Genomic DNA, 27,850 nt, shown 5'->3' on the forward strand with positions numbered 1-27,850 from the left:
AAAAATACTTTTCACATTATTGAAAAAAATAATAATCCATTTTTTTAACAGTTCAAGCATGTCAGTACTTAGTAGATGGCAGAAGTTTGAAATCTGTCAGAGAGAAATTCCAGGGTTGCAAATGTGTTTCTCAGTAATGCAGTGAGAAGCAGCTATGATTTGCAATGGTATCAGGTGATTTTGTTTTGGAGGGGGGATTTTTGGGGGGAAGTTGTTTTTAGTTTTCCTGAAGTATTTGATGGGACTAATCTTCCATATGCACTGTGAGCTTTTAATATAATTTGCTAGGCTTCTGTTGCTTTTCTGCATGAGTGTGTACCTGAAAAAAAATGTATTCAGTTTTGTCTTGTTTAAGGCATTTGCTGAAAGTAAATAGGGAGGAAGATACAGATGATGTATGTGTTTATATACACGAGGTTGCATATGTATGCAATGTATTTGAGAAAGGAATCTTTCTAAATATATGAATGCATGTTGGAGTCTAGGGCATTTAGAATATGTGGATATATGTTGGTGACTTCTTAATTACCCTGCCTTTCCCTTTTTAGAAATTTTTTACTTTTGTTTTCTTGTGGGTTTATTTGCTTCTCTTTTTGATTTGGAAGCCGTTAAGTTCCTCTTAGCCCAAAACCCAAATGTGATCAAGTTTTAGCTTTTATCAAGATATTGAAATTGAATTGTTATATTATCTGGGTCCTGATCTTTTGCAAAATCTTTACATGTATTTATTTTTAAGTCGTTGATACTTCCTAAAAGCAATAGTAAATGCATGATCAACAAGAGGAGTTATATTTTTCCCGAGGTCAAACTTACTGGCTTAAAGGCTGTCTTCCTATTTAAATAGTTTTCTCTACTCTGTAAGCCTGGACAGAACTTTTCTATCAGTTCCTTTTTAAGAAGTCTTTTTTTTCCCTCCCTCAAATCCTCTACACTCTTGTTATGAAAGTTTTGTCTAAAAATTTTAAAGAATTTTTTTGAGTTTTCTTATGGATGAGTCCTGCACCAAATCCATCTTCTAGTTTGTGCTTTCACATGTTGAAAGTATATCCACGGGTGCCCTACCACTGCATGCTTAGCCCTTCCTTGGACATGGGCACACCTCCTCTAGCACTGCTGGGGCTGCCATCTCTTTTCCTAAGACATTAAAGATTTAACAATTCTGAAAAGTTCCTTCTAATGGCTCGCAAATAACAACTCTTAGGGTTTTCATGGGCTGACTGCCTGTACTAGAGGCAGGGGCACGTTTAGGAACATGCATGCTGTGGACCACTCTCTATTAGGAGGAGCTAATGAATGCTGTCTTTCTGTTCTCCTTCATCAACGTGGTTGCAGTCAGCAGAAGGTATAGGGCTAGACCCAGATTTTTCCATTTTTCTTTATGCAATTGTTGTCTTTATGCATTTAAGTTAGGATTCAGCCTAATTAGGCTCCTTCTGTTTTGAGTGGTAAGAGATAAATATCTCTGTTTAGAGTTCAGTTTAACTACAGTCTTAATCCTGAGGTGCCAAAGCATCTCCACTGGTACGAGAGGAGTTTAAGGTGGCTATCAGTGATGGGTTCCTAAGGAACCCAGTGTTCCTAAGGAAACGAGTATTGGATTCCTAAGGAAAAATTAGGTCAGAACCTTTTGCTGCCTCACAAACCTTCAACTCTTTGAAGAACCCCTTGCAAGAAGGAAAGAAAAGACCAGTCAGTGAATTCAGTGCTGTTCTTGCCATTTCCCCTTGGACAGTGTAAATGGTTTTACTTTTTTCCTTGCTGAGGCTTATTGCAAAGCCTCAGTTGAACTCATACACAGTCTGCTCAAAAGACAAAGCAAGGCTGGGGTCAAAGAAAAGAGAGATCAGCATGGAGGAGGGTAGTTCTGGTGGACTGAGGACAAGCGAAAGGTGTATTCAACAGAAGGAAATTCGTACTTGGGTTAAAAAACACAGAACAAAGGGGCAAAATAAGAAAATTTTAATTGCAGTTAGTCAAATTTCTGCAGACTGTTTTGCCACATCTGGTTAAGTTAGGCTGCTAATCCTCTACCACAATTGGAATGCTTCATATAAGGAATGGTGGGGGGCAGTGGAGAGCCATCACATATAGTAGAATGGGATCCAGCTGCTGAATCGCAGCCATCCTACACATCTTCTATATTTAAAAAAAAACATGTAATCTGTGTGGTTATGAACTATGCCAGGACAAGCACAGAACAGCCTTCAGACATTACAGAGGCACCAGAATAATTTGACATATAGGTAGTTCCTATGAAAATGGGCCAGTAAGTGAAACAGAAGAGTCTGGTAAGAAATATGTGAAAGAGAGAAAATAATTATGTGCTCTTGTGACATTTTTAGTATAGTTTTGCAGACTCAGAAAGCTCAGACAATTTCACTTGAAATACGTTTAATTCCTTGTCCAAATACAAAATAATCCTTTTATGGTTTCCCTCAGTTCCTAGCTAAATATGAAAGTTTTTGCCATGCAATCCAGGACATCCAGGGATTCTTGCAGAAGAACCTGAGATTTTCCATGTTCAGTGTTTCTTCTTTCTCTTCCCTTGTGTATTTGAAAAATTTCTTGTACCATGTTCAGGACAAAATCATTTGATTGCACAGAGGTTTATAGTTCTTGTTCCATAAATCAGACATACAAATTAGTGTTATTTTCTCATGAACAGAAGGTTGCATTTTTCTTAGTGACATAATCAGAAAATTGTTAAGCAAAACAATCTGGGTTGGCCATTTCAAATTTTTAATGTGTTCTCTGATTCAAATTTCATTGGAAATTTTGTTCTAGTTCAAAAGGAAGGATTTTCTAAGGTTTGTTGTTTTGGGTTTTTTTTCCACCTGTAAAACTTTTTTGCAGAAGAAAATACTTTTCATCAGAATGGCAATAGAATATTAATTTCCTTCTGGGATGAGCTTTCAGTTCATACATGAGTAGATTATCCCAGGTATGGACAGAGAGTTGCTGATTTTTTGTCTAAGCCGTGGTATCTAATGGAAGTAATAATAATTAAAATTATAAAAAAGAATAGAAGTAGACAAATGAGCAAACATTCACTCTCCCTTCCAATACTCACATTCATTAAAATAGGTTCAGGGTGAAAAAAAAGAGGTATTTCTTTATGTTTCATATAAGTAAGCTATGCAGCTCTTTGCTTCAGGACGTTGTGAATACAAAATGTTTATGCCAGTTCAAGCATTGCTTAGACAAACTCAAAGATTAGATTTACACAATTCAGGAAATTCTTGATGCAAAAAATCACAGGAGACAGTGGATGAATTAGAGCTGTGTCTATCCTTTTTATGCTTTCTCCCTTAGTTTCCTGCTGTTTGCCCATGTTGAAACTTACCCTGGACAGATGGAGTTTTGACCCCATCCATTTAATGTAGAAGAAGAGTTAATGTAGAAGAAGACAACCTTTTCTGAAGCTTTAATAATTTTCTCTTGCAATATTTCAATTCTATCATCACAGCTGGTAACAAAAATTTCTCTGTTTGTGCAGGGTTTTTCTCATAAATTCAGTCAGAAAAGTTGAATTTATCCTTCTATTTCATATGATGCTGTATTTGTAATTTATTAAACAGCATTTCTTGCAAGAGAGACTTGCATTGTTCTTGAGATTTGACCTCTTTCAGTTTTCTTGTAATAAGTATGTTTAATATATTACTGGAAGGTTTGCGGATTTTTTATATTACTCACATACTTCACAATGCAGAATAAAAACCCCACAAGGGTTTTTAAGGGAGTGTACCAGCCAACAAAACTTGTTCTCAGCCATGGGTCACCATTTTGCTCTTAGAAACTGATTTTTTTTTTCCTTGAACACTATATCACATTTAGTATTGCAAAAGGGAAAGCATCTTTTACAGTTTCTCCTTATCATATTCCATAACAATAAATTAGAGACATGAAAATGAAACAGAGCAAACAGACTATATAGGCAACTTTTCACTAATACTGTATGAAAACAAATGCTGCTATATTTGCGGTAAATTTCTGGTATTCTAATGTTTGTTGTTTGTCATGAATAAAAATGAAGAGTAAATCTAGAAGACTCTGTAAAAACAGAAAGAGGATTGGATGCAATAATGAATGGCAAAGTACAGCACTGGTTTTGCTTTTCTGATAATGTTTGTTCTCCTGTTTTTGCATTTAGAATGTAAACCTTTAACTCTTTGGCATTGCATCCAACAATATATATAGTCTGACCCACTGTCACAAAATATATTGAGTCTAAGAACTTGATGCACTTTTCAGTAGACTCTTTTAAATAGATAAATAGGATGTTCATCATTGGTTTTGCTGGGATTAAAAGTAACAATGATTTTAAATTATTTGAAAACAAAACTAATGAGTAAGGAAGAAATAACAGGTACTACTGGCCCATTATAGGATTTTTTCTTCAATACAGAAAGTTGGAGAAAAAAAATCTGGACCATTTCAGGACTTGTTGGTATAGTTGTTGTCATCCATAGTTTATATATACTGTTATATATGATATACTGTGATTATAATACTTTGTCATTATTTTGAGTATACAATACTAAATCAAAAAGTCAACCAAACCTTGAAATAAATAGGCATTTTTGCCAATATTTTTAATAGACTATTGAGAGTATCTGTCAAGTTTATAATAATATGCTCTTAGTCCTCAATATACAAACTTAATTTTTAAAGTGAAGATTTTGATGTTTGTCAAAACAACAATAAAGACATACTTCTGTGATCCTACCAGCAGGCATTATTGTATTTCTTGCAATACTTATTTAGTGCTTTTACTTACTACTAGTATAGTACTACTTTTTTTTTATAGAGAAGTAAAAAAAAAAAAAAAAAAATCCATAAATACATGTGATTCTGCTGCATTATTTAATCCTGGTCCAGGTTTATGTAAGTAGAATAAGTTTGTATAAATGCTCATGAAATTTGTGTTTAGTTTTATTTATGCAAAAGTAAACTTTAAGTATGCAAAAGTAAGAAAATCATAGCATGAGACTGACATATTCAAATTACCCAAATTTCATATTTTTGTTCTGGTATACAGGAATTGAAATAACACTGGCCTAAGGATTTAGGTACTTTATTCAAAATTAAGTGTAAGATTTGATGGCAAGCCATTAATCTGGGCACAATCTAAATGGAAAATATTTGTACATACCTACTTGCAGAGACATTTGACTATACTAACTATTCTAGACCCATGTCATCCATGTAATTTACATTGTGACATGAGATATGATTACTTTGATAATGTATGTTTACTCTTTTTTGCATACCTTTTCAGTGTAGTAAGGAAAAATCTGACAAAATTTGCAATGCCTTTGTCAACAGCAAAAGCTTTACCCATACACTCACCAGCTGGATTTACCTAGAGAGAGACCTGATTTGGGATTTCTGGTATAGCCAGTTTTCCCTAGATTTGTCATTCGATACTACTGCTGTACAGTGAAATCAACAGTAAGAAAATACAGCAATTACTCAGGGGGGATTTCCATAACAAACAGAAATGAATTACAGAATATGGTGTCGCAAAAGCTATCTCTGTGGCTGTACTGCCTATTCATAAGCAAAGTTGGGGTTTTTTTAATGAGATGTTGGAAAATTGTTCTATGTAACAAAACCATCAAAAATGCCCACAGTGATGTATAACAAGGAAATATATGCTAATGAACTGTTATGTCAAATTGCAATAATACGGTGCTTTGAAGCACAGGGGAAAGTCTGCTACAGTATGGTTTATGTATTTTAGTTAAGCCAGAATGTAAACATATTTTATTCCTCACAGTTATGTGTAGTTTTTATCTGGCTTGATGTGACTGTGTACTACAGGGGTTACTACTAGGTCAGGAGCAGGGGAGTACCAGTCACACCCGGAAAATAAGACATTTATAGAATCTGGGTTTAAAATGTTTTTTTTCTGACTAACTAGAGAAGTCAATGTAGGCTCTGTTACACTTATCCAAGGTTTGGAAGAGAGAACTCTGAGTGTGTGAAACAGAAACAAGCTGTAACATTTAATGTCTACCTGGGGTAGAGTGCAGAGAGTTACTATAGCAGGAAGATCTAAAATGATGTAACTATTCCTGGATTATTAATATAATTTTGTGAAGGCATATGCAACACACAGGAATGGCTCTAGTGGTCCAGACTGATGGATCAACGCGCCCCATGCCCTGCTGCTTCAGAGGCCATCAGCAGACACCTCAGGAGCAGTGAGAACAGGCTAAACTTGTATCAGACTTGCCCTAAGCACTTTTCCAGATTCTGTATATTTTTGTCTCAGGGGATTTCCAGAGCTGCTGTTGTTTGTATGTTTAGGATGTACTTGCATTAGCATTTTAATTTGGAGTAAGGTCTGTTTTGATATGGAGCTTTGGTTCAGCAAAGAGGTCCTAGGGCACCCAGCTGGAGTCCTTCCAGTCAAAGCTAACCTGGAAGGTGTCCTCCAGAACAGCTCCTAACTGAGGATTCTTAGGAGACTAGATCAGGCTGGATCTGATCAGTCTGCACTGAAATGACCTCCCAGAAACAGACAGTGGAGCCTGGTGATGTTGGCACCACTTGTCTGGTCCCAGAGACCCAACCTGCTAATGCAGTGTGGCTGTAGCACCACTGAATGCTTCACTTCGAGGGATGTCTTCAGCCTTCTCTTGAGCCCTTGTAATCTTTTGGGAGTCTAGCATGGGTTTTTTTGGCAGAAGTGCCACAAATCTCCTAGATTTTATCTGAACTCCTTGTATTTAACCTGCCTGCTGCCAGCTCCTTTTCGTGATCTTGCTTTAGCATTGGATAGGCAGTAGAGACCTAATCCTCACACCTTTCTCTGCTCGTGATTTTGTGGAGGGTAGGGTTTTCTCCTGTGTTTACCTGTGTTTGTGGTGCTCAAGAACAGGATAAAATTAAATTCAGTGCTTTAGAAGCATAATCATTTCACTTGGCTAATATTAAAATATGTCTGGTACCATGAAGTCAGCTGAAGTTGAACAAATTAACCTTTTGCTACCAATGATTGTAGAATAATGGGTGTGATGATAACATGGTTTGTGGCCTTGTAACTTGACTTCAGCAAGTCTTTTCTACCCTGGCAGTTAAATTTTTTCACTTAACAATCTTCTAAGCAAACTAGGCTAAAATAGTCTGGCAGAAACTACAGCAGAACGATATAAAGCTGTTTAAGAAATCGTGTCCAGAGAGAAGTCAGTGAGAGCTCGCTGTTAAAATAGAAGGATGGCTACAGAGCATTCCTCAGTGTCTGCCTTGGGCCTAGCACCATACCACATTTTCATTAATCATTTAGATGACGGAACAGAATGTGTTTGCCTATTAAATATGTAGATGACACCATGCTGAGAGGGGTTGTGAGTTCTTTGGAGATGGGATGAGAACTCAAAAAATGGAGATGTGATCTGAATAGGAGCAGGTGTGAGGTATACATTTAGGCAGGAATGATGAACTGCACAAATGTGGGATGGGGAATGTTGGCAGCTCCTTCCAGGCTCTACCTTTCCCTGCAGACTGCTTTCAGTACTCCAGATATTAGTGGCACACGGAGTACCCTCAGCCGCTGTTGTTTTTCTTGCTCCAGAATTTGTCAGGGCTTGGGCTAGTCGAGGCTCAGGGCTCAGCTGGACGCTGTATTCTGGACGCTGTGTTTCCTTATGAGGACCTGAGAGCAGCCATTGGACAGCGAGCTGGTAACCCAGCCATGCACACGGAGGCTGCTCTGTCCAACAGCCCTAATTCAAATAGTGCATGCTATGGTTTCCCTTTACACACATGGAATAAGTTTCTTGCACACAATGTCATGTTTCCCCCCCGTTGGTTACAGCCATCTGTCACACTGTAACACACTGGTGCCCTGAGTAGACTCAGAAGCTCCAAGTATTAGCAATGTTGCTTATTCAATTCATGTGCAAGGTTTGACCAGGTCTTTGAGAAACAACCAGTTCAGTGTCACTTCCTCCTCAGAAGATGATATAGGAATCCTGAATGTAAAATTTATTGGAAATATTGCAGAAAAATCCTTCCAAGTGGTGCCCAGGGGAGGGTAGCCTGTGGGACGTTCAGGAAATCAAGCTTTGCTTGACTTTGCTTTGCATTATTGTGCCCAGTTTGGAGGGACTATAGAGAGTGATAATCAGAACCTGGAAAAGAGGACTGTCAGGAAAGGCCTAACCTAACAACAAAGGGATCTGTGAACAGTCTTCCAATGCATGCAAATACAAGGAAGGGAATAATCTTTCCCGCTCTTTCAGAGATTCAATTTATATTGTTGTAATGAATGCTGAAGTTGAATGTTCTAATGGCACAGCTGTCAAAGCAGCAGAGTAAATTTCCTGAAGAGATCTGTAAGAGCAAGATAGACAAATCTTTCTTGGGAATGTTGCAGGTACAGTGGTTCCAAGAAGGGTGGGCTGAAGTCTGCCCAGCCCATTTCAGGGTCCTGAGGTAGGGTTGGGAGTCTTTCTGTCAGGTGCTGGTGCATCCAGATTACCTGTGAAAGGGAACCCAAACTTGCAGCCCTGTGTTTGAAATTTTGAATGCAGTATTCTTAAATAAAAGGTAATCACAAAGATGGAGAGCTGGATGGCTCTTACAAACAGACTTTCTTCCCTGCCCTCACCATGCTCTGCTCTGCATGCTCACTCATTTAGGTTTGCTCTGGTTCATTTGTCATGAAGTTTTGGTTATATTCTTTCCATGCTGTTTCCTATTTTACTTAGTATTATTGTTACTAATGCAATTTTAATACTGAAAAATTTTTAGTCACAGCACTGCGAGAATAATTTTTAGTCATAGTCTCTGAGAACAATTTTAAAAAATGGAAACTAAAGCCACACTCATAAAAACATTGTCAGAGGCCAAGAGCAGCCCTAATTTAAATTAGTCAATAGGAAATGCAATTTTTCATTGTATCTAAATTTTAGAACACATATTTAGAACATTATTGGCCAGTATACCTGTTGAAGAAATTCTGGTTTATTTTACTTTGTTGTAATTTATCTCAAGGCTTCTGTGCATTGTTTTCTTCCTTTTTCCTTTTTATTAAAGATTGCAATAATAAAAATTGTATATAACAGACAAATTTATTGGAAAAATTTGTACTAGTTAAGTTATGTTTTCTTATTTATGGCTAAGTACAGTAGGTGAAAGAGCAGCCAGCATTCAAAATTTAACTAGTTTAAATATTCTGAAGTGCACATAGTCATAGGAAAAATATATAGTATTTGAACATTTATGTTCTTCAATATTTAAACCTCTGTCTTTAGTTATGTAGACTTTCATGGCTGAATGATTTTTGTTGTTTGACACATACACAGAATCACTCTTTTAGTATAGGTTTAGTGTCTTTCGAAGATTCCGTGTTTAACCCTGAGTTACATTTTAACTTGTTGTTCTGCTTTGTTTAATGTAGCCTGAAATACTTAGGTAAATTTATAATGTGAAATATATAAGATATGCCAATTTTCAATAAGGATAGATTTGAAAGCTGAGCATGAGAATTTCAAGACCTTTTCCTTTCATTCAGCACAAGCAACTTTTATTATTTTGAGTAATTGTGCATATGTGGTGTTACACAGATGTCCAGAGTCTCCTCCTTAATCTAACCTTTGACCTCAACAGGATGTTTTCCTAGGAGAAAGAATCACTTGTGTGAGAATTATACCTGTCTGTTCAAGCTGGAATGCCATGGGCTAGGCTGATTAAAATGAAAATACAAATACTCATATCTACTGAACTCTAAAGAGTAGTTAATGTTAACTGAGAAGTAAAATTGATAAAAAAAATTTCAGCTGCCTTCACTAAAAGAGTGTTTTTAGGAAAAAAAAAATTCATGAGGACTGTCAAAATAAATATATTTGTGAACTTCAGACTATGAAAGGGAGTCTTCAAAAGAGATTTTAAAATGTTTTGTTGCATTTCTGAGGACTGTGGTACTTCTAAATAAATTAATAGGAAGGATAATTGATGCTAGGTGTCTGCTTTGTTAATGTACAAGCGCTTCACTGTTTTCAGAAGAACTAGCATGTTTTCAGAAGAACTAGCATGTTTTCAGAAGAACTAGCATGTTTTCAGAAGAATTTTGTTGTTCTTACATACATAAATCATCATTCTTTTTTCACATGTTCAACAACAGTAAATGCCCTTGCAAATAAACGTTGCTGAAGCATACTAATTAGCATACAATACTGTTTGTAAAGAATTACATCCTATCTTGAAGGTACTCATTGGAAAAGTTCAATGTTGAGCAGGCCTTTGAAAAATACTATAAATTTCATCTTCGTAGTTGATGCATATTCAAAACTTATTAATTTAAATTACCACGGGAAAATAAATATTCTGTTTTATGCCATAATTAGAAATAATTCTATTCTTCTGGCTCATGTGTAGCAATATAAAAGTGTCTGCCACCAGGCAATTTGGACAATTTTTCAAAATCTATATTTTTTTTTTACACTTGGATGTTTTTTACTTACCAGTTACCATTGTAGTTATTTTAAATCATGTTTGAAACTTAGAGTTAAATCAATGTTCTTTTATAAGGAGTTGGCATCTCTTAAAATTGTTTGTTTAGAATTTAATCTTCTAATATTTGCAGGAATTATTATCTTTTTTTACTTAGTCCTTTCTTATGTGTTTACTGAAATAATTTATCACTCTGTTTTTTCATATAACTTGAGCTAGATTGAATTAATTTATGTATCAATATTACTGCTTATCATTGTAAATTTAAATATTTTAGTTAGGACTGTTTAAGTGAACCTACCGGTTTTAGTGTCACACATAAAAAGCAAATAAGTTGAACATTTTGAAGTTTGAACTGAAAGGTAAAAATGTCCTTTCTTTACTACAACAGAATACAGTACAATCCACAGTCCATCAACGCCCATTAAAGATTCAGATTCAGATAGATTGCGTCGTAGTTCAGATGGGAAATCACGTGGACGTGGTAGAAGAAACAATAATCCTTCACCACCACCTGACTCTGATCTAGAGGTACATTATGTTAAATGTCTTTTGCCTGTTACAGACTTTATTTTTATCATTATTTTGCACAGAGAAATATTATTTACACATCAAAAATAAAGTGGCATTGAAGCTCCCTTTTTTTCCTAACAGTGTTTTCATAGAAGATAGGATTTTTCTTCTAAAGAACCTTCTTCAGGAAGAGCTCTTACTTTCTCTGAAAAATATTGTGTGTTTCTTTCTCCTTTTGATTAAAACAAAGCAAACAAACAATTGAAAAAAAAAAGGGGGGAAAAAAGCGCAAGCTTTTCCAAAGGCAAAGAAAGGTTTGCATTTGGACAGGAGACACTTCTAGCACAATAGTGGGTTTTGTTCTCTCATGCTATGTCCACATTCCTCCCAGTGGCCCATGGTTTGTGTTGAGAACACATCTCCAATGACACACCACAGCTATGAGTGTCCACACAGCATTACTTTTCCTTTCCAAAAGCTTAGTCCATTTGTCATCTTGGGAAATACAATCTCACCAGAATTTAAAATACTTGTATTTGAACACTTTATTTTTCATTAAAATATCATTTTGTGTGTGGTCAGAGGATGAGTTTAAAATACATATTTTCCATTGTCTGTAAGCAAAAGAATTATTTACTGACAGCATAAATTTTTACACATATATGATCCAAGTTCATGATTTTCATTCTTCAGGGGCCTAAAATGCATTAGAAATTAGCATAAATTAAGGGTATTTAAGTGCTTGGCAGCAATTTGCTTTGTTTTGATTTTATACGTAATTTTCAAGAGCAGTTACGTGAACTTTGTTTTCTAAGACTTGCAGAAATACAGAATTCAAACCCTGAAGATTTAATTTTCAGAGATTTCTTTTCATTTATGTCAGTTTCTAATCTCACATCTGGCTTCAGAAAATACATGGTACAATCTCATTTTCTGTGTATATCTGACAATAAATATCATTCTATTCTAATAGTATAATTTTATATAATAGCAATTGTAGTAAAAAGCTAACAGATTGTATTACCACTTTCTGAAAAACAACTCAGCTTGTTAGTTTTGAAAATAAATGGCAAGGGAAACTATGGTTTTAATATATAACCATTTCAATAAAATTTTCCCATTTGTGTGCTTACTGATTCAAATTTTAACTTTCCATGTCAAATATCAGCTTCACAGAGGAACACATTGATCTGATTCTCTTTTTACAGAGAGTATTCATTTGGGATTTGGATGAGACAATCATCATTTTCCATTCCTTGCTTACAGGGTCCTATGCTAACAGATACGGAAGGGTAAGTGTCAAGAAACTGATGGAAATTTTCAGTAATATTTGCTGATTTATGGTTGATACACAAGGAATATGAGAACATTAGTTGATTTTCTAGAGGCAAACTAGTACTGGTGTTACAAGACATAAAAAAACCAAGGAGTAAAGCTGTTTCATGTGTCCATTGTTTGCAGTTATGCTGCTCTTATATTCATTAAATATTTAAATAACATTGGGAGTAATACTTTGATCACTTGGCTTTTAGATACAGGTTGTCTGAAACCTGTTGATATCAAAATCTGCAAAGGTCTACCTCCCTTCAGAGACTGAAGAACTTCCAGAAGTTATTGCTAAAAAACCAAATTTTAGTTCTGACTGACCGGCAATGTAATGTGCTCTGCATTGAGGAGACAAGAGGAAGAAGACTTTTGGACGAAGACAGATTAGTCTAAAATTTTTTACCTTCACTTTTTTTAATCTACATATCAACTGATGATTTTGAAAGTCTGTTTATGAGTAAAATCTTTCTATTATGCACAGTCTGTAAATCATAACTGAACTGATGAATATGTCTACAGACTGTGGGTTTTCTTGGTAATTCTCAGAAGAGAAATATGGTCTTTGGTGAATAGAACAGTTTATTAATGGAATGCCCTTATTAAATCAGACTTTGTTTTTCCAGGATTGTATTTGAAAGCTCATGTCTCGTCTTGTGCTAAATCTGTTATGCAGTTTCATGTTCACCTCATGTGAGCTATAACTGAAACGCAATTTTTGTTAACCTTAAAAATTTCTACATATGAAGAACAAACAGTTTTGTCTGACTTCATGAAATACTGTCTTCTTGTAAAGCTTCTATTTATCACTAAAAGATTTTGCCCTGTACCCAGCTGAGTGAAGGGTAAATCTACTTCTGATTTAGTCTGTGCTGTAGTCAGGTTCTGAATTTCTCTCGATAGATTTTAGCATTATAAAAATCTAAAGCAGTACTATTTTGCAACCTCTCTTGTTTGTTCAGGTGAGGTGTGTTTTCAGAAAAGTTTGCTGTGATATCAGCTTACCTGTTTGAGGAATATAATTAGTTTTTTCATTATATGACAGAAAAGCAAGTTTATTCGGCAGCCTAAACATAAAACACTTGCCTTGCTGGATGCTTGAAGTTGAGGAAAGTGGCTAGTATTCAGCTGCAGAGATATAAATACATATGCTGCATGGAGCTGGGTGTCTCCTGATTGCAGCTCTATCACTGTCTGTGGTACTGTTTACTTAAGATGCAGCTTTTGCCCAGCTGTCCCTGGTTACGTGGCATCTGCCATAATATTTCTGCATTGCTAAATGGCAACCAACTGTTGATGTTAAGAGAAATGATGATATTAGTTCTTATGCTGTAGATAAGTATTAGGTCTTTTTGGTGAGAGTTAGCAACGTGCATGTCCTTGGCTCTCAGATGCCATCATGAAACTGTGCCATTCTTGCTTTGTTTTGATGTCAGAATTTCTCTTGTCTTATTAACAGGTTCAGACAATAGTCAGCAATTTCCAGGGATGTTAGAGAAAGATAGTGTCAAATGTTCAAAGCAAATGTGCTAAAACATGCATCTGTCATATCAAAATTGTAGGGTCTATTTGCAGCAACAGGAAGTGCACATTTTTAAAAGACTGTGACTTGTGATTTGATTACTGGCTTTTAAAATCAGAAATCCAGATCATAAGCCAATCTGAAAAGAAAAAAACTTTGAGGGGAATTTTTGTTCTTTTCACCTGTATTCCTTTTTTCAATCAATCCAACATCACCTTCTCTTATATTTCTGCACTGTGGTGAGGGCTAGAAATGCCCTTTTAAAAAATTAAATCTAAGCTGCTCACATAATCATTAAAATACAAAAGCTAGATCTTCAAACAAACAAAAATGTCCTAATTAAATAATAGGGGATTTGGCAACTTGGCTTTTAGCTCTTTTCATAATGCCTGAGTGAGTTTCATGGTGAATGACTATGAATGATGTGTGGCCTTACTGCTGAAGGGATTGATTTTCTTTTCCTTATTCTCTACCTCATTCCTCCTTACTTCTTTCTTATGCTAACCTTTTCTCTATATTCTTACTTTCTTATCCATTTTTATTACCTGCTCTCCTTTTGCTGCTCTTTCTGCTTTTGTCCTTCAGCTTTGTTGGAACAAAATAACACCTTTGTTTTTCAGTTTGCGCAGTCATGACAAAAACAATGGCATAAACCACTACATTTTTATTTAAGGATTATCTGAATTTAGTGAATTTTGTGGAATGAAATGGAAGTATGAAACTACAGGAATATGATTTGTCCTTCCAGGAGAGAAGAAAAACAAAACAAAACAAAACATTTTCATTTGCTTTTGGATATTTTTTTAATATGTACATAGAGAGATGTATTGATCAAATATAATGTTATCAGTTACTTAATTGGCACTAGGGCTGATTAAGTTCTAGAATTTTGAAAAAGTTGGAGCTCTTCTTTAGCATCTTGGAGCAGGTGCAAATATGTCTCAGTATTGGCACTAGAAAACTGTGGTCTTTGCATACATTTCCATTCTCAGTAAAAGCAGTTATATTCAGAGGCTTAAAAGGAATTTTCCTTTAAATTATAAGTTTTCTTAATGTGGTTTAATATATTTTAGAGATTGAGAAAAGCAAAGCCTGGTTTCACTTAACCCTTCATTTGTGACCCGTAGGCTTAAGTGGAAAATAAACCTTGTACCCAGAGTGAACTTTCCTGTTTTTCAGCTTCTTGTTTCTCCACAAAACAAAGAAATCAAGTGGGTAGAATTTAGAAATGACATACAGGCAATGTTTTGGCTCCAATGCCAGTATTCAAAACAAAAGGCCTGCTTAAGCAGTTTGACATTGGTATTTCTTTTCTTTAGTTGAACTGTACCTGATTTTGACCATACCTGAAAAGGCGCTCTGACTGAACCAGCAAATCCCAGGCAACAAGAAGAGATTGTTAGCTTTCCTACTCATTATGTGACACCTCACAGTAATTAGCTAGCAATTAGTGGCTTAAAATTGCAAAAGAAGGTTTGGTATGGGATTATTTTTTTTAAAAACCTTATTCTAGTCCTGACTTTTTTCAAAGTTTACGGCCCCTGCTGAACATTTGATGCCAGAGTTTGGTCTGCTGTAATGGCTTAAAGCAAGGCTCTCGTGCTTTTTATTAGAGCAGTTGCCAGTCTGTGACTGCACAGACATTTAAAACCCTAATGCAGATAAGGCTTTTGCTTCTGTTAAATATGTGTGTATCCAGAGCTACAGTTTAACACAGTTTTTGTGCTAAGTGGAACTTCCTATAGAAAAAGATTATGTTTAATCAAGGAGTTAAGCTTTCTGTGAAAAACTATCTGTTTTATTTCTCCTTTTAGCTTTTTTGTTATTTAATCTGACATTTTCAGTAGGTGCCAATAATTTTCTTATTTGTTTTTCTCCCAATTAAATTAAACTAATAAATCATATTATTTTAGTATTACTTTATAGAAATCCCATTCTGGTTTTTTTCTGCTATGTAAAAATACCTTGGAGTGAAATGGTTAGAAAGCTTTACAAAAACTATTTTTTCAGTCTCAGAGGTGTGACAAAAATGTTTGTTAAAAAAAACCAGTGATGTACACTGAAACTTAAAATATTTATGTGCAGCCACTTTTTAAAAATTAATTGTTCATAGACAACATCATGGTCTGTGTGCCTATTTATTCTGCTTTTCAAAATGATGTTCCCATTCATGGATGGAAGGTCAGAAGGGAATTAGTTCTACATTGTTGCATTAGCAGCTGATAATCAAGATGTAGATAGTGATCTTCATTTGCATCTTAGACCCTTAGCCTATCTAACTCCTTTTAATAACTAGAGCAGAGGCTTCTGTGGGGTGACTTCTGTTTTTGCTTAGACACAACAGAAATCCTTGTCTGGTTACAAAAAAAAAAAAAAGCTAGATTAACTGTGTAGGATGGTGGGGTGGTAACTGGGCACAAAGATAAGCAGAAATGTCAGAGGAAAAAGTAGCCTCAGGCCTAGCTAGAAAGAAAATACCACCTGCTTTCCACCTCACATGCCTACAAAGGTAAAGTAAAGGAAAGCATAGGTCTAGAAATAGAGCAGTGTTAAAACAGAAGGACAGAATACTTTTGTTCATCTTTTAAAGTCTTACCATTTGAATTAAGAAGCCAAATATTCTTTTTTTGGCCATGCCAGTTTAAAGAGAAGGCTTGTTTTTAAGGGCAAAGTTCATCACAATACCATGATGCAATTTTTCTTTCCCATTTATAAGGGGTATTTTTTTTTTATGTTAGAAAACTTACTCTTAATATGTGTGAGTTCAATAATAGATGTTTTATCTGCTCTATGTATCTTTGTTTCTAAATTTCAAAAATTCTTTTTCTGGTTAGTAGTTCTTGGGTTTTGGCATTTCCAGAGGCAAACAAGCTGCCAAATCATCATTCTTTTCCAGCTTTTTACTACTGACACATTTTGCCTTTTAACCAGTAGTTACAGAAAAATGTTTGAAAGTTCAGAGATCATGTTGAAACACCTATTAATTTGATTGAGAGGTGGGAAAAGAAACTAGGGACTGCATCTCTTGTTTTTTAACTGAGTTGTCATCAAGTTTAGAATACTAATTTATTTTAAGTAAAATATGGGTTGTAACTTCTGCTGTTCTATTTAAAATATAATGCCTAACAAACTAACATTATTAATAGAGGGTGTTATGAGATAATATAACATGTTCTTTCAAACTCATGCTTCTGTGCACTTGGATATACTTGGCTTTATAAATGAGAAACTCTATATGAAATGTATGTATTAGGCTTTCTTTTTGATTTTTCATATTGAAAATATATAAAACACAAAAAAAATCAAAACAAGACAAACATCTGTAATGCATTTAGTAACCACAATGCTGAACATGCTTTCTGAGTTTATTAGCTCTGTAGGAATAAGTTGTTATGGTAATTTCTGTAGAGAAGTTAAAGTGTGTTATGTATTAATAACAAACAATAGATTTGTTCACTCTGCATGGGTGGGCCAAACTGAAATCCTAATTAAAGTATGGTTTTGTGGAGAATCAAGGAGTGGTTTTAAATATAATTGCCATTTACAAATAAAACATTAATGGTTCTTTGCTTTAAAGTCACTAGGTATTCCCAGGACTGAATCCTGTCACTCGTGGCCAGTGAGAGCTTATTTTGAGTAACAATAGCATTATCGTGCCCCTGGTCACTCATAAAACTTATGAACAGTTGTAAAATCTGCAGAAGTTTTAGGTGAACTGGATTTACCCTTTCTGCATGGAGAGCAAAGAGCCTGTGCCAGGGATGCATGAGGGTGACCACAGAGGTCCAACTGCAAAATCTCAGGGTCAGTCGAGTTAAAAGTCATATTTTTGAGTGTTACTAGTAAGTGTTGTACTACAAGATTAGACACTTACCAAAGTTAAACTGACAAAGTGGATGTTGCATTTGATAAAAGTAGTATCTCTTGAATAGCTGTTCCTCTAGTTTGTATTCTTGTGCCTATGTTAGGCATGGTATTGATGGTGTACATGCTTAATTTCTTCTTTAAGGATCCACCCACTTCTGTGTCCCTTGGACTCCGAATGGAAGAGATGATTTTCAATTTGGCTGACACACATCTGTTCTTTAATGATTTAGAAGTAAGTGTTCATTCTTTTAAAAAACATAGAGATTATTTAATATTTGTCTCTTTTTATGTGTTGTTAAATAGTTTTACAGTTATTTTTGGTTTCTCAATTTCAATATGGAAATGCTTAGAAAATAGCTGTCATTAGGATACATAATAATATCTATACTAAATGTCTTCACTGGCCTTCAAAGGTTACTATAGTTTAAATGGTAGAATTTTGTCCTCACAGGTTTTAGTATTTATGATGACAGTAGACAACTGTCAGAAATGTATACACCAAAAGCATCTATAAACATGCAGAATTCAATAGTCTGCCATGGCCATTAAATAATAAACTTCAGCTTCTATAAACAGTTAATGGCTAGGTGCAGATTTCTTGCTTATATCCCACTGTGGGCAAGTGTTACCTTAGCCCCAAGGGAAATCATTAATGTTGCATATGCTGTCTATCTCATTGGCTTGTTACTAGAAGTCCTCTGCCTTCCCCAGCAGCAGGCACGATGAGTTTCTCTGCCACGCATGCCTCTGCCCTGCAGTGTGTGGCAAGGGGCTGGTGTTGGCATGCCAAGGGATTTTTTAGCCTACACAGGCTATGGTTTGGCAGAGCTTGTGAGATCATTCTAAAACTACCCAAACTGCTGAAAGCCACTGTCACTGTAATGCCTGGATGTTTCATCTTAAAAGGGAAAAATGCAATTTCTGATCATATTTGAATAACGCGAAAACATGAAAACAGTCAGATTTCTTTCCCATCGTAGTGAAGACAGCTGTTTATTTAAAATCCAGCTGTTAAGCAAGCTTGTGGTGGGGCTGCCAACACACATTAATCATCAAGTTGTTGTTTTGCTAGATTTTAGAGTAGTGTGTTATTCCAGACAGGCAAAAGAATCTAAAAGATTCAAATTCAACTTTTGCTGATCAAAGTTAATTGGCAGCAATTGGCCTTTAAATATTTCCTGATGTTTCCCTTTTCAAAATCAAGCAAAATACACCTTATTTAATAGATGAGCCAAAATAATTTGAAAAATGCCAGTGTGTGATAGACCTCAAATGTGGTTTGTCTAACATCTGTCCTATATTTTGATTTCTTTTCATCTAAAAAGAAACTACTCACAGATGATTTGGCATCTAAGTATATAATGAAATCATTTAACGTGCTTTATTTTTTCTTCCATTCCTTAGAGTATTTATTTTTTATACTTACAATAAAATATCTGGTTTCTTTAAATTTTAAAGTAGTGTTTTCTTTCATTAAGGTAGCTAAATGTAAAGATACGATTGTTTTGGATATACGACACACCCTCAGTGAGTTGCATGTGTAGGACTTATTTTTCAGATTTGTCTAAAATTATAACAATGCTAGTTATTTTCCAAATGTGTTTCTGATTTCTGGTTTTATTTCATTTTATCCAGAGCAGAATGAGAAAGTACTACCGTATCTTACCAGCATATTCAATGAAGTTCAGTGTGTTTTCATTTGCTGTGCATAGCCAGACATGTAGCTACATCATGCATAGTTGTCAGGATCACTGACTTTAATGGAAGTTAACCAATCACATTTTACAGATGGTAGAATATCTTCTGCTAATAGACATCTTGCAGCCTTAACAATACAGTATAGCAGTTCATTCACTGAAGAAATGTGAAGCTGTGTACGAAAAAAATACTGATCTAGATGGTTAGTGAAAGCAGAGAAGCTCACTGGATAAGCCTGGTTCTTTGCATTTCCACCACAACAAGCCAGTTTATCTTGTTTCTCCAAACTCAAGTGTAATAGGTTTTTTCCATACCCTGTCTTCTTCACACATAGGGGCACCTAGGAGTAAACAGTCACGTTCATGTCCTTGTACATAAGCTCTAAGTCCTTATTCCTGGGGAACATGAGCTCCAGGCTGAAAGATCATGCCTTGTCCAAGAAATGAAGAGCATGTTTAGAATGCATAGAAAAGCCTTCAGAAAAGTACACAGTGAAAGGGCATTGGGTACTTTTTGGGAAGCAGCATGTAAGGACTAGACCTCATCAGAGACTGAGGCTTTCGGTTCACCATAAATGACACATTTTTTGAAACATGTCACAGACGTATGGTGTTTTTGAAGGAGCCACAGTTTGTCATTCTTGTGAGCATCACCATTTTACTAGCAGGGCCTGCCTGCTTCCCAAGGTCTGCAACCTCAGGGCAGATCCCTCATATCCATCTCAGAAACTTAAAGTCCTTGCTTGGTGGTTTGGAAGTTCAGGCTGCTTACAGCTTGACAGGCTTCCATGAAAACTGTGGGCATTTTGACTTGGATGTGCCTCAGGCCTAAAGCATCTGTTCTCACTGATGAAGGACTGAGTCTGAAAGATCTAGCGGTGACCCTGCTCGGGCTTAAGCTTTCCAGTTCATGTGCACAAGCATCTGGGCTGTTAGGGATCAAGATGTTTGTGGGCAACATTGCCAGTGAGCCACAGAGCTTGGGTATCCTTGCCCAGCAATAGTATGAAGGCAGACAAAGCTGGATTTGGAGCATATTTAACCCACAGTTTAGATGTGTCTTTGGGTCTAGGCTTAATTCAAAGTGGGAACCTGAAAACCGATGTTTTCCAGCTCACCCAGGCTCAGAGGGAACCCTTCCTGGCATATAGGGAGACTGGGTTTACGGGCAGGCAATCATCAGTCATAACTTTGGCCTATGATGCACATTTTTCCAGATACCACAAGTTAATGTTTTTAAATAAAAATCTTCTTTCATCCAACACATTCCAGAAAACTCTATAATCAGAACAGCTCTCTTGTTATCCAAGTAAAAATACTTTTTCTTCTTATAAACTGATGAAGACTGATTTAGCATTTTGAATGCAAAGGGCAGAGCTGCAGCAGTGATCTCTGAAGCACAGTTTGATTTGTTTATGACCTAACTGGCTTTTCAAAGCTTGGCCTAGAGATTTATTTAATATTCTTAGATTAAATTCTAAACTTCAGCGGTCAATTTTTAGTCTGTATAAAGTCAATAAATGCCAGTGGGCATCAGTTGCAAACAAGTTTACTCATCTGAATTTATTAAGGGATAAAGCCAGGTAAATGAATCATCTAATTTCATGTATGTTGCTCTTTATGTAATAGTGGTAAGAATAAGACTGGTATATGTAACTGAAATTTTCAAACTCAATGAAATAATCAGATCTCAATGAAGATCTCTAGCTCTGAAGTCAGAATTCTGGTTTTGAATGGGTGAGCTACATTTAGATTTGCAATTACTTACTGCATCCTTGTACTAGTTCTTAGTTTTTGCTTTGAAAAAAGTGAAATAAATTACTTGTTTCCTTCACTTTTTACAGATTTATTTGGACCTATTAATTCCAAAGTGATGTAATAGCAAATAATTTCAGATCTTGAGGACCATTCCTTAAACAGCACACTAAAGGGGAATTACAAATTTTTTTACATACTGAAAGGAAAAATATTAATGTTTATTTATCTATAATTTGATCTAAGTACCATCATAAACAATGTTTTCTTGCATGAGTAGTAATTTCATAATGAAATTAGAGGAGTGTACTAGGCCAAACAGTAGAAAAAAAGGGCAGTGTTCTCAAAATTTAGATTCCAAAATCTGCATTTCGGCTTCCAAATAAGAAATTTGGGGGTTCAGTATTGAATTTTTTCATTTAAAGATCTCATACTCTTTGTTCTATAGTTGAATTTTAATTGTGTGCAGGAGGGAATAACTATATTGATGCAGTGCTCTCAAGAGAGCCAGAGTTACCTCATCAGAAAATAATGTTTGATTTTACATACTGGTTATGTTGCGATAGGGATAATAAGGTATAATATTTTAATGGTGTATGCAAAGCAATTACACATATTAGGTATTTTAGGATGTATGCTCCAGTGTTTTAGGGAAATAAGCAACTTGATGATAGGACTGAAATGTGACATCTGCCTATCTCATCACTCATCGAGGCGATCAGCTCCAGTGCAGGCGTGTTCTAGAGCAGAGTGGGGGATCATGGCTTACGAGGGGAATTTCCTGAGCCACGGAAATCCCAGGAGAGCACAGAGACCCACCAAGAGCAGGCAGCTCTCATGAGAGTGGCTCATTCTCTTGGCATGTGCAAAGCCAGGAGTTATGCTGGCCACCACCAAAGGCAGCCCTAGTGAGCCCTGTGACCAGGAACCCTGTGACCTGTTGACTTTTGCAGCCAGGGCAGGCAGACAGGTCATAGTGTGGTAGTTTGCTTGGGAGGCTGTGCAGGGAGGACACCTCCTCAAAGGAGGAACATTCCATTGGCCTTGAAGTCTACACAACCCAGCAGCCAGGCGCTACTCTATGGCCATCTGCACAGGTCAAGGGCACTCATCCTACTGGACCCCCAAGGCAGAATGGTGGGCACTCATCTGAGAGCAAAGGCTGCAGCTCCAACAGTGGATCTGCACCATCTGCTCCAGCAGTGGCCAGTGCGTCCACCCAGACAGACCTGCCAAAGGGAGAAGCTGCAGTGCAGAACTCCAACTGCAGGAAGTGCCTAGACCTTTCTCCTGGGGCAGGGACAGGCAGCAGACCTGCCTGCCACAGGTGTGCCAGGTGGAGGACCTCCTGCGGCAGGTGGCTGAGCTGCAGGAGGCAGTGGAAAGGCTGCATAACAGCAGGGAGGCTGAGAAGGAGTCGGATAGCAAGTTCCAAGTGCAATTTGCAGAAGACTCACAGCCCACAGCCAAATGGCCAAAAACTCCTCCAGTGGCCCACACAGAAGAGAGGAGCCAGTAATGTAGAAGAATATAAGCTTGCAAGGGCAAAGACCTGTAAGAGGAAGGCGCTTCGCCAACACCTGAGGTGCCCATGCAGAACCATTTCACCCCTGTGCAGACTGAAAAGGAAAGACCCATCACATCAGGAGAGATGTTAGAACTGAGTAAAGAGCCCCATATGCACCCCGTATAACAACAAGAGCAACTAAGAGAAGGCGAGAGGTGACAATAGTAGACAACTTACTTCTGAGGCAACTCATTTGCCAACCTGATGTGCTCTCTAGAGAGGTGTGCTGTTTACCAGGGCTGCAGGGATGTCACCAGGAGACTTCCAAGCCTTATACAGTCCACTGACTTTTATCTGCTGCTGTTGTTTCACATGGGCACCAGTGATACAGCCAGAAGCAGTCTGAGGAGTATCAAAATGGATTACAGAAACCTGGGAGCAGCACTAAGGGACTCTGGAGTGCGGGTAGTGTTTTCATAAATCCTCCCAGCCAGAGGGAAGGAGTTTGAAAGGGCCATTTGAATCTGGCAAGTCAACAAATGGTTTCAGGACATGTACCACAGCTTTTAGGTCATAGGACTCGCTTTGAGGAACCAGGACTACTGGAGGCTGATGGGCTTCATCTATCAGAGGAGGGGAAGAGCATCTTCAGTCATAGGCTTGTCAAGATGGGGAAGAGGACTTGAAACTAAAGTTGCATCCCACTCCTACCAGTCTGATGCCAGTGACAGCAGTAGGTGCCCAGAGTCTGGAAAGGGATCACAGGTCAGCAGAAGAGCACCTGAAGAGCAGCACAAAGGAATTCCAGCCACTCCAGCCAGTAAGTTGGCTTGATCAGGGGCCCATCTTAAATGCTTCTATGCAAACGCATACAGCATGGGGAGTAAACAAGAGGAATTAGAGGTGTGTGTGTGCATGCCTGCAGGTCTACAATCTTACTGGCAACACAAAGACTAGTGAGATGTATCGGCGGAGGGGATTGAGACAGATTGCTCTCAGACCAATATGATCAATGAAATGTCCATTTATTACAAAGAGGATACTCGTTATATACTGCTACTATACCCTGACGTGTGATTCTTCTTTCACAGCATTGGGTGCATAAAAGAAACATACTTTGTTGTCCAGTGCTAACTGGAGTATTGCAGGTGTCCATATGAGATGAGAAAACTTGTTTATCTCTCAGGACACCTCCTTGACCTTGGCAGTGATCCTCCTATGTTCTAGCTTCAGAGGCTGAAGCCATGTTAACTGTGCAGCAGTTTTTACTGTCTGCACCCAGCCATGCCAAGGCAAGGCCTACAGAAATGCAGGAGAAATTGCTCATACAAGCTTTGTTCTCCCAACAGAGATGACTCTTGTGATTGGGGTGTTAGAATGAAAATATATAGGCTCTTTAGGAAGGACAGGCAGGGGAGATGAGGAGGAGATGTAAGTGGATGTCAACGCTGAGTGCCTGGAGTGCTGCCTGGGGATGGATAAGGAGCTGACTAAGAGCTTATGAGTCAGTATTAAAGGTAGAGCAGGGACAGGTGACATTAAGTGGGGATCTGCTATAGACCACCTGACCAGGAAGGTTGAGTGGATGAGGCACTCTGTAGACAGATAGGAGCAGCCTCACATTGACTCCTCCTTGTCCTCATGAGAAACTTCAGCCACCCCAATATCTGTTGGAGGGACAACACAAACAGGAGGTTTCTGTAAGGCATTACTGATGACTTCCTTCTCCAAGTGATAGAGGAGCCAACAAGGAGAGGTGCTAAGCTGGACCTTGTTTTCACCAACAAGGAAGGCTGGTGGAGAATGTGAAGCTGAATTAATTGAGAGCAGCCCTGGGTAGAAGGACTTGGAGGTGTTCATTGACAAGAAGCCCAACATAACCCTGCAATGTGCACTTTCAGCCTAGAAAGCCAACCATGTCCTGAGCTGCATCAAAAGAAGCATGACCAGTAGGTCAAGAAAGGTGATTGTCCCCCCATGAGACCTCACCTGGAGTGCTGCATCCAGCTCTGGGGCCCCCACTAAAAGAAGGGCATAGAGTGAGTCCAGAGGAGGGCCATAAAGGTGATCAGACAACTGGAGCACCCCTCATAAGAGGAAAGACTGAGAGACTTGGAGTTGTTCAGCCTGGAGAAGACTCCAGGAAGACCTCATTGTGGCCATCCAGTACCTAAAGGAGACATACGCAGCGATATTTTACAAGACATATAATGATAGGACAAGGAATGATGGCTTCAAACTGGCAGAGGGTAGATGTAGATTAGATATGAGGAAGAAATTCTTTACTATGAGGGTGGTGAGACACTGGAACAGGTTGCCCAGAGAAGTTGTGGATGCCCCATCCCTGGAAATGTTTAAGGCTGGGTTGGATGGGGCTCTGAGCAACCTGGTCAAGAGGAAGATACCCCTGCCCACAGGAGAGGGGTTGGAACTAGATGATCTTTAAGGTCCCTTCCTACCCTAGCTATTCTGTAATTCAATAGTTCTGTGATTCTTTCTGTATCTTTAAAGGCTATATACTTACGTACTTATAGTGACCCTTTTCAAAGATTGGTTTATTCATTTTTTTGGCATATCAGTTACATATTATAACTAGATATGCTAAAGAAATAATTGGTGGTATTGAATTATTAGGAACATCCAATTTTAAAAAGTTAGTTCAGTGTTTTGCAAACTTTATTCTAAAATGACACCATCTCATTAGATCTGTTCCTTTGAGATATATACCAAAGCTGAAAATGACACTTACTAGGCCTTTCTTTTTTAATCTTACATAACAGTTTTTCTTAGGAATAGAATACTTTTTTTTTATGTTGAATTCTATTGAAGTAATTAAAAGCAAATTAATTTTTAGTCCTATTAATGATTTTTTCTTTTAGGATTTTTATTTCTGTTTTTTGGTGTGGGCTTTTGTGGGAAGGTAAAAAGTAAGATTATATATTACGATATTAGAAAAAAATTAATTTTGTCACCTCTGAGAAATGCAGTAATGCATGGGGCACAGTCATGACGGTTAGCAATAATTTTTCTTCCATTTGTGAAGGATATATAATGCACACTCATGGCTTCACAAGCCAGTTCTGGTTGTGAAGTCTCCATATGCAAAGTGATGATATGTGCATGGGAGTCACCTATAATGAATAGCAATATAGTAAGAGTTTTTCAGCTACATTAGTTGATGTATTTCTCAATGATAAAAGATAGGGAATGCTGTCAGGTATTACTGTAAAGCACTATCTGGTTCTTTGCAAAAAAAATTAGTTATGTTCTAATAATTAGGAATTGGCTAATTTCTCCTCAGATTCTTACTTAAAATCCACCTGTTTGTATATTAATGTGTTCTTGATGGCAATTCAGAACACAACCTCTTCTGTGTGTCAGAAGGAGCTGCATGGCTGCATTGTGCTTTCAAGTATGGTGTTACTTCACATTAATGAACCTCTAAGCTTCTGCATTAGCATATTACTGTGCATGGACCCCTCTAGAAAGCTGCCTGCATTACAGTTCCATATGATTTCCATAAGATGCAGCTCTGTCATTAAGCACAGTTGTTGGGAGCATCAGCCTGGGGCAGACAGTGGCTGAGGTGCTCACATCCCAGCCTGGCTACCAGGCTCCTCTGTCCTGCCCACCTGCCACCAGCAAGGTTCGCCGGTCCTCCCATAATGAGGAGCAGCACAAGAGCACCTTCTGTATTGCTCTAACTGTCCTGCCTCTTCACTTGATTAAATAAAGTTAGTTTAATACAGAAACATTTTACAAATCCTACACTTTACACATATGGAAACATTTCCAGCTCCCATGAAGCATCAAGATTCTGTCTTACACAGATGCATCTTTTCACAGTTTAAAGCTGAGAATAGACAGCTTTATGTCCTTGCACTCTCACATTGTATTTGCCCTGTGAACCCCCTCCTTCCACTCACATGGCAGTAAATCCTTCCAGGATTCCCCTAAGTCTCTAACTGCTAGCTTGGATTTACCCAGGTCTAGAAGTTGATAAGAAGAAATTAACTGCCAGGTGTTGTTTATGAAAACTGCTTTTTGTGGATTGTTTCCTGCATAGTTTACTCTGTGGAAGCGCCTGTTCTCCTCGTATGTGGCTCCCAGTCATTGGACTACCAGTATTTATCAGCACGACTTCTCCCTCCTATTCCTTTTCAAGCTGAGGACTGCATGAAGTGCAGCTTTTTTACTTGAAATGTGACTGAGATGTCTGACACACAGCAGTATGCTGAGCCCTTCTGTTCCCTAAAGAAACATAAAGGACTGCTAGGGCCCACATTGCAATGCAGACTCTCATGTCACTAAAGCAGACGGTGATACACGCTGTACCAACACCAGGCACTACAGGGATTTCCAAGATGGGAGATCGTAGTGAGAGCCCAGGGCTAAGAAAGGGATCAACTAAAACCCAGCACACCATCTGTAAAGCACAATCATGCAGCAGAACTTTTTGAACATTAGTCCCTCTTTGGCCTTTGCCTTCAATTCTTACAGGTGAAACCAGGCTGCCTCCCTGCTGCTGGAAGCAAATGTACCATATAAATCACTTCTGGCCCTCAAGGAGAACTTTTTGCATGACAGGGACATATATTCTCTTTTCATCAGCCTGAAAATTTTCTCCTTTGTAGGTATCAGTAACACTGCAGGAGACTAAGTGACTTTCCTCCCAGGTTCTTCAGTGACCATGCACACAGCTATGTCCCCAGTGTACCACACAGTGCCCCGTAGGAATGCCTTTGAAGCAATACAGCCATATGTTCTGTTTCTTTAATCTAAAGGAGAAAGGGAAGCTATTTCCCCTCAGACTTTGGTACTTTAATATGCCACAGACTCAGGCTGGTAACTTTTAGCACAGTAGCATTCTGAAGCATGATTTGGGATCATGGGCTTTATGATAATACACATTATTGAATTCATTACTACATTTAGCAGACTTACCGTGTGCAGGTTATTGCACATCTCAAAGAACCATGACCACTGTAGGGTAAAATGCTCCTCTTTCTGAAAGCCTTTTAGCACATCTGGTCCTAGAGTCAACTAATCTAACAAATGAAGTGCTTGGATGCAAGCCAGCCCTTAAGTGCAGGCTTTGAGCAAGCTCCAAAGCAAGCTGGGAGAGCAGGTTGGCCACTATTACCAGTATAGAAGTCCATCATTTATTCTCCCACAGTTTGTGGAAATGTGGAGCCAGCTTTGGAC

At 37.7% G+C, this 27,850-nt stretch overlaps 1 protein-coding gene across 12 annotated transcripts in view; it reads left to right on the forward strand.

Moving 5' to 3' along the window:
* EYA1 (EYA transcriptional coactivator and phosphatase 1) overlaps nucleotides 1–27,850 on the forward strand; it is a 163,727-nt gene that overhangs the window by 105,503 nt on the left and 30,374 nt on the right. For all 12 annotated transcript variants that reach the window (XM_064651004.1, XM_064651029.1, XM_064651023.1 and 9 more), the window contains 3 exons: nucleotides 10,853–10,992; nucleotides 12,183–12,266; nucleotides 17,829–17,918. In XM_064651004.1, the coding sequence (XP_064507074.1) occupies nucleotides 10,853–10,992; nucleotides 12,183–12,266; nucleotides 17,829–17,918 (314 nt within the window). The remainder of the gene's footprint in view (nucleotides 1–10,852; nucleotides 10,993–12,182; nucleotides 12,267–17,828; nucleotides 17,919–27,850) is intronic.

This window comes from Pseudopipra pipra, chromosome 1, assembly GCF_036250125.1.
Source record: "Pseudopipra pipra isolate bDixPip1 chromosome 1, bDixPip1.hap1, whole genome shotgun sequence".
Lineage (NCBI taxonomy): Eukaryota > Metazoa > Chordata > Aves > Passeriformes > Pipridae > Pseudopipra > Pseudopipra pipra.